Source organism: Sminthopsis crassicaudata, chromosome 1 (assembly GCF_048593235.1).
Source record: "Sminthopsis crassicaudata isolate SCR6 chromosome 1, ASM4859323v1, whole genome shotgun sequence".
NCBI classification, from domain to species: Eukaryota; Metazoa; Chordata; class Mammalia; order Dasyuromorphia; family Dasyuridae; genus Sminthopsis; species Sminthopsis crassicaudata.
This window is the reverse complement of record NC_133617.1, coordinates 32,606,119-32,620,132: the sequence shown is the minus strand read 5'-3', so window position 1 is coordinate 32,620,132 and position 14,014 is coordinate 32,606,119. Positions and strand designations below refer to the sequence as shown.

Sequence of the window (14,014 nt, the reverse complement as noted above, 5' to 3'; positions counted from 1 at the left end):
AATGGGAGCCCTACTGTATTCTCTCAAGGCTAATGACTTTTTGTAATCAATAAATACAGTAGGCGCTTCTGTTTCCTACATCTTTCCATTGTGTGCCCATGACAATGAGGTCTGCTGCAGAAAATCACCTGTAAAAGTCATCTCTTTCCCCTGTATGTTTCCACTGGAGAAAAACTGGAGAAATGTAAGGGCTTGTTTCCAAGATTTTGGAGAGAAAGTAGAACATTTGCTTTTAGGTATCTGGACTGTTTCCTCTCAATAAAAATGGCAATGATGGCAATGACGGTGTAATTCTGGTCTTTCTGTCTCCAGAGCTGAATACAAATTTTCTGGCTGTCAATAAGCATTAAGTATCTGCTAAGAACCAAGCATCATGCTGAGAATGGGAATACAAAAAAAGGCAAAAGACAGGCCCTGCCCTCAAAAAGCTTATGTTTGAATGCAGGAGAGGACACAGAAACAAAAAGATACAAAGCAAACTATGGACAGGATAAAGAAGAAATGTTAACAGATGGAAGGCGCTGGAATTAAGAGGGGTTGGGGCAAGCTTCCTGTGGAAGATAGGATTTTAGCTGGGACTTGAAGGAAGCCGGGGAGCTCAATACTAAGAGGGAGGGAGAGCATTTCAGGGATAGGGAAGAGCCAAAGAAAAAGCTGAGAGATGGAGGATCTTGCTTGTGGAACAGTCAGGAGATCCAGGTCACTAAACTGAATAGTATACATCAGAAAGTAAGGTCTAAGAGCTGGAAAGATAGGAGAGAGGCAGGCTACGAAGGGATTTGAATGTGAAGCAGCACATTCTGGCTTTGATCTGGAGGCACTAGGAAGACAGCAGGTATTGCCCTCTGCAGTAATAGGAAAGATGTGGGGAGGACTCGGGGAAAAGACAGTGAGTTTAGTTCTGGACATTTAAGATGTCTCCTGGGCATCCAGTTTAAGATGAAAGGCAGTTGAAGATGCGAGCCTGGAGATTAGCAGAGAAACTGAGGCAGGAAAGATTTGAGAGTCACCAGCAAAGAAATGGTCATTTAATCCATGGGAGCCTCTAAGATCACCAAGTGAAATCAGATAGAGGGAATAGGAAAAGGATACAGAATAGAATCCTGTTCTATAAGGAATATCCTATAGAACCCTAATTTATAAGGAATGATGAATATAAGATTTTAAAGAAACACAGAAAGACACATAAAATGATACAGATTAAATGGTGCAGAAGTCAAAAGACAATATATAACATCATTGTACTCTGTAAACAAGCACACCTTGAAAGAATCCGGCCATCCTGGAGAGCAATTTGGAACTATGCCCAAAAAGTTATCAAACTGTGCATACCCTTTGATCCAGCAGTGCTACTACTGGGCTTATATCCCAAAGAAATACTAAAGAGCGGAAAGAGACCTGTATGTGCCAAAATGTTTGTGGCAGCTCTTTTTGTAGTGGCTAGAAACTTGAAAATGAATGGATGTCCATCAGTTGGAGAATGGTTGGGTAAATTATGGTATATGAAGGTTATGGAATATTATTGCTCTGTAAGAAATGACCAACAGGAGAAATACACAGAGGCTTGGAGAGACTTACATCAACTGATGCTGAGTGAAATGAGCAGAACTAAGAGATCGCTGTACACTTCAACAACAATACTGTATGAGGATGTATTCTGATGGAAGTGGAAATCTTCAACATAGAGAAGAGCTAATCCAATTCCAATTGATCAATGATGGACAGAATCAGCTACATCCAGAAAAGGAACACTGGGAAGTGAATGTAAATTGTTAGTACTACTGTCTATCTACCCAGGTTACTTATACCTTCGGAATCTAATACTTAATGTGCAACAAGAAAATTGGATTCACACACATATATTGTATCTAGGTTATACTGTAACACATGTAAAATGTATGGGATTGCCTGTCATCAAGGGGAGGGAGTAAAAGGAGGGAGGGGATAATTTAGAAAAATGAATACAAGGGATAATGTTATAAAAAAATTACTCATGCATATATAATGTCAAAAAAATTATAAATAAATAAAATTAAAACAAAAACAAAAACAAAAAAACAAGCACACCTTTTTAAACAGTAACACAACTCAGATAAAAATAGTAATTTTCTATTTGTTAAAAGAAAGAATACATATATACTTTATAAGTTGGTGCTGAAGCTGTACGCTATTTTTTCTTATTTTCATTAAGCTTTTTATTTTCAAAACATATGTATGGATATTTTGACAACATTGATCCCTGAATAGTCTTGTGCTTCAGATTTTCCCCTCCCTCCTCCCATCCCCTTCGCTAGATGGCAAGTAATCCAATATATGTTAAATATTTTAAAATATATGTTAATTCTAATATGTATAAACATCTTTATACAATTCTCTTGCTATATAAATCAGATCCAAAAAAGAGTAAATGAGTAGAAAACAAAGTGCAAGCGAACAACAACAAAAAGAGTGATAATGTTAAGTTGTGAGGCACATTAAGTTTCCACGATCCTCTCTCTGAGTTGGCTCTCATCATCACAGACCATTGGAACTGGTCTCAATCATCTCATTAATAAAGAATCATATCCATCAGAATTGATCTTCGTATAATATTGAACTTATTCATACATTCTCCAATTGATGGGCATCCACTCAGTTTCCAGTTTCTTGGCATTACAAAAAGGGCTGCCACATTTTTGCACATGTGGGTCCCTTTCCCTTCCTTTAAGATCTCTTTGGGATATAAGCCCAGTAGAAACTCTGCTGGATCAAACAGTATGCACAGTTTAATAACTTTTTGATCGTAGTTCCAAATTGCTCTCCAGAATGGCTGAATGTATTCACAATTCCACCAACAATGTATACTAGTACACTATTTTTAATGTGAGTTTTTGCTTTTCAGGATTTTAAGAAAATGTAAAAAGACTAGAAACACCTTTTGTTTTTCTAGATTTTTAAGAGGAATTATTGTTCTCTTGTTTTACTTAATTATTGTTTTTCCCTTACATATCATACATTGGGTAGGATTCAACTGAAAACAAAATGCGTTAAAACAAATGGAATAAGAGAAATTTAATTAATTTTTTAAAAGCAAGACATGCTTAAGAATAAAAAACCAAAACCAGTTGCTGCCCACAAATAGTTGTCCAGTGGTACTGGGTGGTACAGTTGATGAGCTCCAGAGCTGCCATCAGGAAGCATTTTCCTAAGTTCAAATCAGGCCTCAGACACAAACTAGCTGGGGGACCCGGGGCCTATTTCCTTATCGGGGAAATGTCTTGGGAAGGAAATGGCCAACCTCTCTAATATCTTTGCCCAGAAAATATGACTGAACACCACCATACTCATTTATTTCCTTGCTAAATCAAGGTAAAAGCTTTTCCTCTGACCTCCCACTACACTGATAAACGGCATCAGATAATTTAGCACTTAAATACAGACTGTCTTGTATTGCTTTTCCAACTGTTTCATGTTAGACTTGTTCCCTTCACTAGAATAGAATATATTCTAAATAGAAGAGAATGTCCTCCTCTGGGGGGAGGGAGGAGGATCATGATTTCTAACCGTTCTAGGTCTCACAGTGGCCAGCACTGGATTAGATACGGAAATCAGTGTTCCTCAAAATACTTGTTTAGAGAGCCATTTACCAGTTGCAGTATGCAATCCTCTCACTGAACTTTTATTAGTGTTTGCCAAATGACCTTTCTAGACGGGAATGTTACTATTCAGAGATTAATTAAGGCTAACTTATAGCAATCTCATTTAAAAACAAGACATTTTTAAATTTTAGATCTGTTCTAGATGTGACCCTCCTAGCAGCCGTCATAATACAGAGACTGATTCCTTTCTCCACTTAGCTCCAGGTTCCATCTGCTTATTTCCCATCCTTTCTACTCAGACCTTCTCGTGCGTAGGTGTGAGCGATAGACTCATAGGATCTTAATTGTCTCAAGCAGCAACTTCCAGGAACAGAATCATTTAACATCTGATTTCCCTTTTGAAAACCCTTTCTACATATCTCGAAATTTGACTGTTCTTTTCAGAACTTGCAAATCTTTCCAGAATTTTTTAAGGAATTAAAACTTCAAATATATGCTGGCTTCTAGAAAACTGGCTGCGCAAACACCAAAGCTCCCTAAACAGTTGACTGCCATCGGTTTTCCACACTTGCTGTTATAAATTCAAAGGTGAAGCTACATGTCATGTAGCTATGACAAAAGTTGCTTATTCAAGCTGGATGCCTCTCACTGACAACCAGCAGCTGAATTTATGTACTAATAAGCCTCCTCTACTCGGGTCCAACATTTGCGGCAAACGCAGGGGAAGATGTGTGCATTTCTTCCATCCACATTTCTCAACTAAAGACATGGGATCTGTCAAATATATTTCTTGTTGAAAACATTTTTTCAGCCAAATCCATACTAAAAACAGATCTGATTGTATTTGACCCTTCAGAAGACCTCACCAATTTGGAATTTCCTTTGTTGTTTCTATAATTGAAATGGAAACCACTGTCACATCAAATAACTATGGGAATCATGAGTTTACTTCTTATATAAGAAGTGACAGTTACATTCTTTAAGAATGTGGCATGGCAGGCCTAAGGATAAAAATAAAAATGTTGAGACTAGAGAGAGCTTAAGGGAACTTGGCAAATGGGACACTGGAAATTTTTAGCTATCCTAGGAAACCGAGAGTCCTGGCCATCTGGTGGATGATGAGGGGAATTGCTGGCATGCCCATTATGCAACCCTGTCCCTGACATGAAACCACTTAATGGTCTATGATGAACCCAGACAAACCATTCCCGGAGGCCTCAAATCTCAGTGCCCCCCCTTCTGTTCTGTCAACGCTATGGGAACATGGAGGATAAGGTTCTTGTAAATTTTCATTGAGGGTCTTTTGTCGCCATCAGACGGTCACTAAAATCTTTCAAAGTGCAGGAATCGGCAGTCATGGTCTTCTACAGGTGACACGGGCCCTGGTCCTACACGTAAACAATCTCAGCTTTTAGAGTTTTCAGAACTAACTGTTAGCAGATGGGGGAAGGAAAAACCCAAGCCCCACTTCCTTCTCTGGGTGAATGAGAATATTTTTATTCCTAACAGATGGCTCCTCCCTGGAATATTTTCAGGCTTGGCACTGGCAGTTGCTTTTTGAAAAAGCTTGACGCATTTCAACAGTTTTCGGTATTGTTCGATTTTTTTGCTTTCCATTAGATCAACTCCTTTCAAACCATAAGGGTAAAAGACACGACAGAAGAGAAGAAGGGAGAGGAACTGGATCGGAAAGAGGCTGTCAAACGTGGGAGAAGTGCCACAATTCACAGGGAGCAGAAAATCAGAATGAAGAGCCCACAGAAAATAGCGTACCCCCGTGGAAAGGACAAACTCTGCTGGGAATTTCCTGTTCGTTGAAATTGTTACAATATTGACACACTTCACAGTCTGTCACACCATCCCCGGGGCCAACACTTTAAAAGGTCTTTAAAAATGGAAACAAAATAATATAACAAAACATAAGATTAAAATTATTATTCTGCTAATTGGCCTTAAAAATATGCATGTGATTCTTATAAAAGTGCTGAAAAAAAATCTCCATTTCTTACCAGGGGATATATTTTTTCCTTCTCAGTCTTTTCTCTAAAGAGAGCATCTTCCCTGGAGTAGTACACCAGTGACTCTCGTAGTAATGGTTCTTTGGAGGAAGAAGGCTCCTCTTCATCAGGTTGCTCGTACTCTTCCTCCTCTTCCTCATTGTCACCATAAGGAATAGCCCCATTCTCATAAACGCGGATGGAGGGCTTTTTTTCAATGAAGGAGACCCTCGTGCTTTGAGGAGACCGTGGAGAACCTTGTCTACTCCATTCTCCGAAAACTTTTTTTGCTCCTTCACTTTTCTCGGTTCCTTTAGACCTTCCACTCGAAATTGCCTTTTTGTCATAGGGGGAAAAATAGTAATTCAAGAATTAGTCGCCACTTTGAAGGGGTAAATATCCTGATGTCTCCCATAATTCTATCCCTTTCACCACCTCGGTCAACCCTACCAGCTTATTTCTTTGAGGGCGCGTCCATTGGGTTATCTATTCGACTGTTAAAAACCGTGATGAGCACCTGGCTCCCCAGCCAGGGGAGAGGTGGAAGGCCCTTGGCCCGGCCTCCTGCCCAGAGGTAGGAAGAAAAGTTTGGCAGGTAGCCCTTCCCCAGCAAAAAAGGCCTTGGGTTAGTGCCACAGAGTGGAGGAAGGTGTCCTATCAGCACCAAGCAGCTCCTTTCCTCCCTTATTTTGGCTCAGTGATCCTTTAGAGTTTAAAACGTACACAAGAAATTAGCTGCGTACTTTGCTCTTTTTAGGGACAGTCGGGTTACACAATGGAAGGAACGGGGGGGCGGGGCTGAGATCAAACCTGGCCTCCGCCTCTCTGGCCGTGGGAACCTGGGCAAGTCCTTAACCTCCGTTTCCTCCTCTAAGATGAGGGCGCTACTCGTAGTACTTACCCTTCTCCCCTACCCCCAGATTGTTTGGATGATCGAATGAGATAATTCTACCCGTAGTAAAACCCCTAGCACAGTCCCCGGAACATAAGTGGAATGTAGTACCATTTTAATACATGTCAGCTGTTGTCGTTGTTATGATTACTGGCCTCCCCCAGAATTCCGGGGCACCAGCTCGAGCCTAATTTCCCACTGAGACTCCCACTTCCTTCACCTCGCTGCATAATCCATAAGGAAACTCATTCTGGGTCTGCAAAACCTTTGTCTCAAAAACAAAATCTTACTTAAAAGGCCGAGTAACTCTCGGCTGAGCTGGGACTCGCCTGCAGCTCTGTACTGGCCTGCGGTTCTGGTTCCGAAATTTCAGTCCTACTCTTTCTGACCCCATCTGGGGTCTTGGTCAAGGTGCTGGAGCCGGTTCTCATCTCCTTTTCCAGCTCTTGTTCCAGCTGAGGAAACTGAGGTGACGGGTGACGTCAGTGCCTCGCCCAGGCTTAGGCAGCTACTAAGTGTCTGAGACTGAATCACGGCCGGGCCCCTCCTGGAAGGGCGACCTCCCGGCTGGCTCCCGTCAGGGTGTTCATGGGAGGCCGGGCAGACTTCCACAGAGAGAGCGAGACCAGGGCGGAGGGGCCCCGGCAGCTTCAAGGCAAAAAGGCGGCCGGGGGGGAGGGGCAAGGCCCCCGGGAGCCCGAGAATCTCTGGGCGATGGAGCCCTGCCGCGTGGAGAGTTTTTCCTTTTCTTTCTTTGGATGTTCCGCCTGCCTGCCTCTTTGTTTTGAGTTAATGTCTCTGGTTGCGAGGGTAAGAGGGGACGTCTGTGCTGGGGTGCCCCCTCCCCCCCTGCGGGCAGGGAATGCCTCCTTGCACAGTGCAGGTCCGCGCTTAATGGGAGCTTTTCTTCCAAGTTAGGGGCTCACAAGCTGCGGTTCTGAAGGGCTCTTCAGGAGGCTAGAGGTGCCGCAGGAGGTGCCCCCCCGCCCTGGGACCCCGGGAAAGCTGCATCCCTGCCTCCCTCCCCGCGAGGTGGGAGCCGCATATGGCGTGTGACAGAGCGTGGACCGCGCGCCCTCTGACAGGCCGAGCGCCCATTAATCTTCCCCTTATTTCGTTCCCAGAAAGAGGCTCTCTGGGGGGCGGGCGGGAAGGATGCGCTGGAGACTGAGAGCGATATTAAAAACAAAAGATAACGAAAATGTAAAAAATCGTCATGAAACAGAACCAAAACCTCAGTCGGAGACGCTGGAGACCCAGATGCTGGGTTCTAGGAGAGAAGAACAGGGGGGAGTCACCCGAACTCCTCTGGGAGGTGGAAATGGAGGAGGGGGCTCCCCGGGGGGGGGGGGGGCTGCGGTAAATCTGTCCTGGGCCCTCCCCAGAGCCAGTGGGGCTGGCGCCGGCCTGCCCAAGGAGGGCCAGCCGGTGGGCGCGTGGTGCTTCCGGCCTCCGCATGGCAGGGAGACCCAGGGCAGACAAGGGCAAAAGAAGGAATCCAAGCCGGGCAAGGAACCGTCTGGTTACGGAAATGCCCCATCGAGAGGATGGGACCCAGGGAGAAAGGTCCAGAAAGCTGCTCTCTGCCTCAGTCTCCTGGGCGTTGACTAGGGCCGCCAGGCCGCCAGGGGGAGGCCATCCCGACACCTCCGGGCACCGCCGGGTGAGGGCGCCACAATTTAACAGGAGCGGGCTGCGAACGCAAGGGCATGGGGGAGGAGTTCCGGTGGAAGGCGCGAGGGGCCTCCGAGCGGAGCCCGGAGGCAGAATTGGGCGGAGAGGGAATGGGGGAAGGGCCACGAGGCGGGGGAGCATGGTGCAAAGCTGGAAAGGGAAGAGGGTGGCAGGCCTCGGAGAGCCCAACTCCCCGCTCGGCTCCTCAGCCAATGGGGCTACCCAAGGTTGAAGGGCCAGAGGGAGGTGAGCGGAGATTTACCAACAAGCTGGGAGGAGAGAACAAGGAGGGGGCGGGAGGAGAAAGGGAAAGGGGAGGAGAAAAGGGAGAATAGGGGGAGTGAGCAGAGAGGAGGGGAGGAGAGGGGGGAAGGGGGAGGAGAAAAGGCGGGGGTGGGGGAGAGAAGGGGAGTGGGAAGTAAGGACGGAGGAGAGAACTAGGAGGAGGGTGGGGAGAGCAGAGGGGGCAGGAAGAGAGAGCAGAGAGTGAGGGAGAATGGGGTGGGAAGGGTCGGAGGGGGGGGAGGAGGCGAGGGGGGAGGGGCAGGAAGCAGAGGGGGCGTGACAAGACACTAGGCCTGCCCAGTCCTCCCTAGTCTTCTGAGCCTTACTGGAAAGAAGGGGGTGGAGCTTCGGGTCTCCAGGAGGGAGCCGGCAGGGCCCACCCCCATAACCAGGCCCCCACTCACCAGGGAGCCGAAGGGGGAGTCGGGGTTCAGGGTCTGCAAGTACTTCAGCTCCTCCTCTTCCAAGGGCATCTGGGCTTTCAGGGCCTGCATGGCCCGGGCCGCTATCCTCTTCATGGACTCATGGGGGCGGATCTTCTGATCTTTGGGCGCCTCGTGTTTTTTGGGCGCCTCGTGTTTTTTGGGCGCCTTGGGTTTTTTGGGCGCCTCGGGTTCTTTGGGCGCCTCGGGTTCTTTGGGCGCCTCGGGTTCTTTAGGCGCCTCCGGCTCGCTGGGCTCCTCAGGCTCGCTGGACGCCTCCCGCTCGCTGGACACCTCCCGATCGCTGGGCGCCTCGGGCTCATTGGGCGCCTCCGGGATGCGCTCCATGCTGCCTTTTCGGGAGAAGCTCCGGTCATCGTAGCCCTTTCCTTCCATTGCCCTCCTTGTCACCCGCGGTCCTTCCCAGTTTGACTTTCCTTAAAAAAAGGCCACAATGTCATCGAACCGCCCCGGCTCCTCTCCTCCCCCACCTTCCAAGGAAGGAGCCCAGACTCGCTCTCCGGGAAACAGGGTCCGCACCTCCCAAGGAGGAGCCAGTCCCGACTCCGCGCGCCCCTTTCTGGGGATTTCAGTGGGGGAGGGGCTCAGAGGCCCTTCTCTCTTTGCCGGAGATCAAAGGCCCTCGGGCGAGGAAGGCCCCGAAAGGGAGCTGGGGGAAGGAGGGGCTGGGGCGGCTGAGGAAGAAGAACTGAAGCCCCTCAAGGGAACATACTTCTACAAGCTGAGGTGCTTCCATTGGGAAGGAGCAGAGGGCGGTTTCCCAGAGGCAGATGTGACCAATGAGGGGGGTCCCCGGGGGAAACAGCAGGCGTGGGGGGGAAGGCCAGGTTTCCTCCTTCCCTTCTAGGGCCGGGCACAGCAGTGTTCTGCAGTTCAGGGAAGTGCCTAAAAAACTAGGGGGGCTCCAGGCAACTAGGGGGCGCAGTGGATAGAGCACCAGCACTGAAGTCTGGAGGACTTATCTAGCCTCTATACATAACACTTCCTGGCTGTGTGACCCTGGGCAAGTCACTCAACCCCAATTGTCTCAGCAAAAAAAAAAAAAAAAAAAAAAAAAAAAAAAAAGAAAGAAAGAAAAAGAACTAGGAGGGTTCAACAGAGATCAATAGGGCCCTGCCCTCAAGGAGCCTACATTCTGCTGGGGGAAAAAACCTCAGCCTCATTAAGCCAAATGGATACAAAGTGATTGTCCAAGGAGGATGATGTGCTCCAGACACCCCAGGAGGGCCAGGAGGAGTCTAGAAAGGAGAAGCTCCAAGAGGCCAAGGGGAGGAGGCTGGAATGGAGATCACTGGAGTCCAATCCCAAGACAGACCAGAGCCAAGTAGTGAAGGGAAGGCTCCTGACAGCCAGCAGCGTCAGCTCCAGGCCTGACCAAGACCAGCAGAGGGGCTGCATGGAGCAGGCCGAGGACCACCGCGGACTCCTGCAACAATGGAGGCCTGTGTGCAGGGAAAGCAAAGGAGGCTGCAAGAGAGTGACTGCCATCTCCGCCCTGGAGCGGGGATCTCACTTAGAAGCGAAGGGCCTGGCATCTCACTGCCAGGAAGTGTCCGAGTCAAATTCAGACTGCAGTCCTCCCACTCCTCCCGCTTCACCACCCCGGGCCTCATGAGAACCAGGAAAGCTGGCTGCCAGGGAGGGGGCTCTGCAAGGGGCTGCAGGCCTCCTACTGAGAGCCCCCAATATGGCCCCAACTTTCACCACCAGCGCTGTTTGCTCCTCTGACTTATCTCTCTCTCTCTCTCACACACACAGTCCATCACACTCACACACATAATTACACTCACATAGACTCTCTCACACACATACACACTCACCACCCCCCACCCCCCAGCCAGTGAGAGGGGGAGGCCTTCTCATGGCATGGCCGGCACTCTGAGGCTTTGCATGGGGGTCTCAGTTTCCTCATCTGTAAAACAAGGGGCTGGAGGGTCTCTCAGGCGCCTTCTATTTTTCAGCCTTCGAGGACACTAGAGCCCCCTCACAACCTTCGCACAATTCACATAGACCACACCACCAACATTTTCAAAGATCTGTCCGGCACAGCTCTCACTGCTCTCCCCCACCGACACCCCCGGCCTGGCAGCCCAGAGCTGGTGGGGCCCCAGAGTTCTGGCAGACCCTGCTGAGCAGCTTCTCCATAGCCAGAACAGTCAGGAAGTTCTGGTGGTGACTCGCTTGTTTTTCTGCCCCTCCACGATCCCATCTGGGGTGGTCCCGGGAGAGCCTAGGCCAGCCATGTCCTTCTCCAGCTGACTTGCCGCTAAGGCACACAGGGTACCCCCCCCAGTTGGTGAGTGCCTGGGGCTCCCCTGGAGCAGACTGGTCTCACCCACTGCAGGCCCGAGCACTTTGGCACCCCCTGGCTGTGCCCTCGTTCCCCTTCTTTGCGGGCTCTCCCCATTGCTCACAGCTCTATCTCCTGGGCCCAAAAGAACAAATCTCTCTGCTCCCCTTGGACGCAATGAGGTACGCTGAGCCTTCTCCTCTCGGGCTCCCCTTCCTGGTGGCTCCTTTTCCAAAAGAGGCCAGGACCCCCATAGTAGGGCCCCTCCCTGGACAGACTGGCAGGGGGCCAAAGCTTCTGTTTCAGCAGCCACGGATCCTCCACCTTTGGTTCGGGAGCACAGACTTCTTGAAGGAGAAGAATTGTATGGAAGTGCTCTCCCAGTGGAGAGAACCTCTCCCAGAGAGAGGCTCTCCCAGATTCCATAGCCACAAAGCCTATCTGTCACCTGGCTCCCCTCCCTGTCTGGCCAAGCCCTTCTGTGGTGTCCGAGAGATGACAACAAGGGTCTCACCGGACCCTTGCAGGGGGGAGGGAGGGGCAGCCTGAACCAGCTTGGCCCACCCGAGACAGTGGACAAGTGAGTTATAGCACTTTGTGAACCTTCAAGTCTCTGTGAATTGGCCAACTCCTGAAAAATGGGAAATTTTCAGCTCCCCTCTCCAAAGGCCGGAACTCCCATCATTATTTGCGGACTGAAGCCCCTTCCCTCTGCAGGACCCGCTTCTCCCTTACTTCTAACCACTGCTGAGCCCTCGCCTGCTCCTCTCTCTCAAACTTGGATTTATGACTTCAAGCTCAGCCTCCTCCTCCTCCTTCTGTCCTGGTCTCTTGTTTGAATGTAAGCTCCTCAGGAATAGAACTTGTTTCTGGGGCTGCAGTTTGTAGGCCCGGCTCTTACCAGTGCCTGGTACACAGTAAAGGCTTAATAAATGTTGCTGACTGACCAAACCCTCTTCCCTTGGTCCTAGACCTCCTCTTCTTTCCTCAATCACTCCGTCTTCTGGAAGCTGACAGAGATCCAGCTCCCACCAAAGGCCTAAGACCCCAGACCACCCTTTTCCACCCCAGGAGGCAGACAAGGCTTGTATCCCTTGCTCAGCGCCATCCCTTCCAAACCGTCCTCCCTCTAAAGGTCACTCAGTGGGCCCCCAGCCCTGCCTAGCCCTACTGTCATGGTCACTTGCTGGCCTCCAAGCAGCTCCTGCCTTCACTCAGCTGCCGTGTCCCCCCAGGTACTTCATTCCCCCGGAGTGGGTTCCCATAATGATGCTCCTGCCATCACCCTTCCTTCTGAACTCCTCTGATCTTAACTCCTCCCACTTCACTCTTTCTCAACTCCTTCTTTCTTCTCCCTCAGTCTCTAGTTTCTCTCCTTCCCAGCTCTCTCAGTCCATTCTGCTGAAATTCAACAAGCGCCCATCAATCACCTACAGCATACCAGGCTCCCGGGCCCACAAAAAGTCAAAGAGATCATCCACTGGGAGAAATTGTGATTGGAGTGATTGGAGGTGGAGAGAGAACAAATGGGGGCCATGATAGAAAGAAGCACTTAAAATAAACCTTGAACAGAGCTCAGAATCCTAAGTGCAAGTATTCAAGACAATAATAGTAGCTAACAATTATATAGCACTTACTGTATAGCAAAAAGCACTGTGCCAAGTGTTTTATGATTATTACTTCATTTGATCCCCACAACCCTAGAAGGTCAGGATTTTTTTCTTCATTTTACAAATAAGGAAATTGAGGCAAACTCGGTTAAGTGACTTGCCCAGAGTCACCCAGCCGGTAAATGTCTAACCCCGCCTCTACCTGGAGAGGATGGGGACGGGTCTGGAACAATTTGGAGCCCGCCCAAAGGCTAGAAAACTACCTGCCCTTCGGCCCTGCAATACCACTCCTAGACCTGCATCCCAAAGAGATGGGAAAGGGAAAAGGGGCTCCACGTGCACCATGTCTGGGGCGGCTCTTCTCTGGGAGGCAGAAAACAGGACCCTCGGGATGTGCATTAACTGGGGAGCGGCCGGGCAAGGGTTTGATGTTAATGGACTACACTTGGGACCAGCAGGCGCTGTACAAACAAAAACCCCGGACATAGAATGGAACTCAGCCACGAGAAGCGTTCGGAATCCGGGGGCCATGACACAGTAACAGCCCCTCTCACCCAGGTCTTCCCCGGCACATGACCGAGCGTGCACCCCAAAACACGCACGCGCACACACATTTCCCAGAGAAGGCACAGGGACCCCCGGGACACCGCATAAACACACACGCCCCCGGCGGAATCAGACACACTCCCTGGGGGGGGGGGGGGCGGCTCAGTTAAGCTGCTTCCTCTCCATGGACCTCAGTTTCCCTATCTGTAAAGTGAGAGCTTGGACTCGTGGGCTTCAGAGGATGCCCCCTCCCCTAACACACACGCACTCCCCTTCCAAACTCCCAGCTCCGCGGGTCCCAGCGGAAGCACCCTCACCTTCTCCTCCTCGAGTTCCTAGGTTACTGTTTACAACGTATCCGCGTCTCCATAGTAACCGGTGCCGCCCCCGCCCCCGCGAACGACAGGCCGTAAAGCGAGCGAGCACGTGGGGGAAAGGAGCCTAGTAGGCCACGTGCTTCCGGGGAAAAATAGGAACGCGCTTGGATTCGCCTGTGAGCGCGGTCCTCTTATCTCGTTCGCATCCTCAAAGTGCTAGGATCCGCTTCGGCTTCTGTCTTTGTCTCAGCGGGCCCCATTTCCACCCTGCCGCCCTCACTTCCTGTTTAAAAAACCTCTTTCAAGACTGCTCAAGGTCCCCTTCTCCTAGAAGCCCTCCGTGATTCCCCGCCGAGGGAAAACTCTCCCTCATTTTTCTGAG

At 49.6% G+C, this 14,014-nt stretch overlaps 1 protein-coding gene across 3 annotated transcripts in view; it reads right to left on the bottom strand.

Annotated features, from left to right (window-relative positions):
* Nucleotides 1–13,703, bottom strand: part of CFAP251 (cilia and flagella associated protein 251) — a 130,574-nt gene extending 116,871 nt beyond the window's left edge. For 2 of the 3 annotated variants that reach the window (XR_012487683.1, XM_074298164.1), the window contains exons 1-3: nucleotides 13,633–13,703; nucleotides 8,831–9,285; nucleotides 5,588–5,911 (exon numbers count right to left, since the gene is read on the bottom strand). Coding sequence is in view for 1 of the 3 variants with exons in the window: in XM_074298164.1 (XP_074154265.1) it covers nucleotides 5,588–5,911; nucleotides 8,831–9,244 (738 nt within the window). In the remaining 2 variants the exon portion in view is untranslated. Of the gene's footprint in view, nucleotides 1–1,578; nucleotides 1,705–5,587; nucleotides 5,912–8,830; nucleotides 9,286–13,632 lie in introns of those variants that run through there. The other variant, XM_074298175.1, reaches the window with a different exon arrangement.
* Nucleotides 13,704–14,014: the final 311 nt, after the last annotated feature.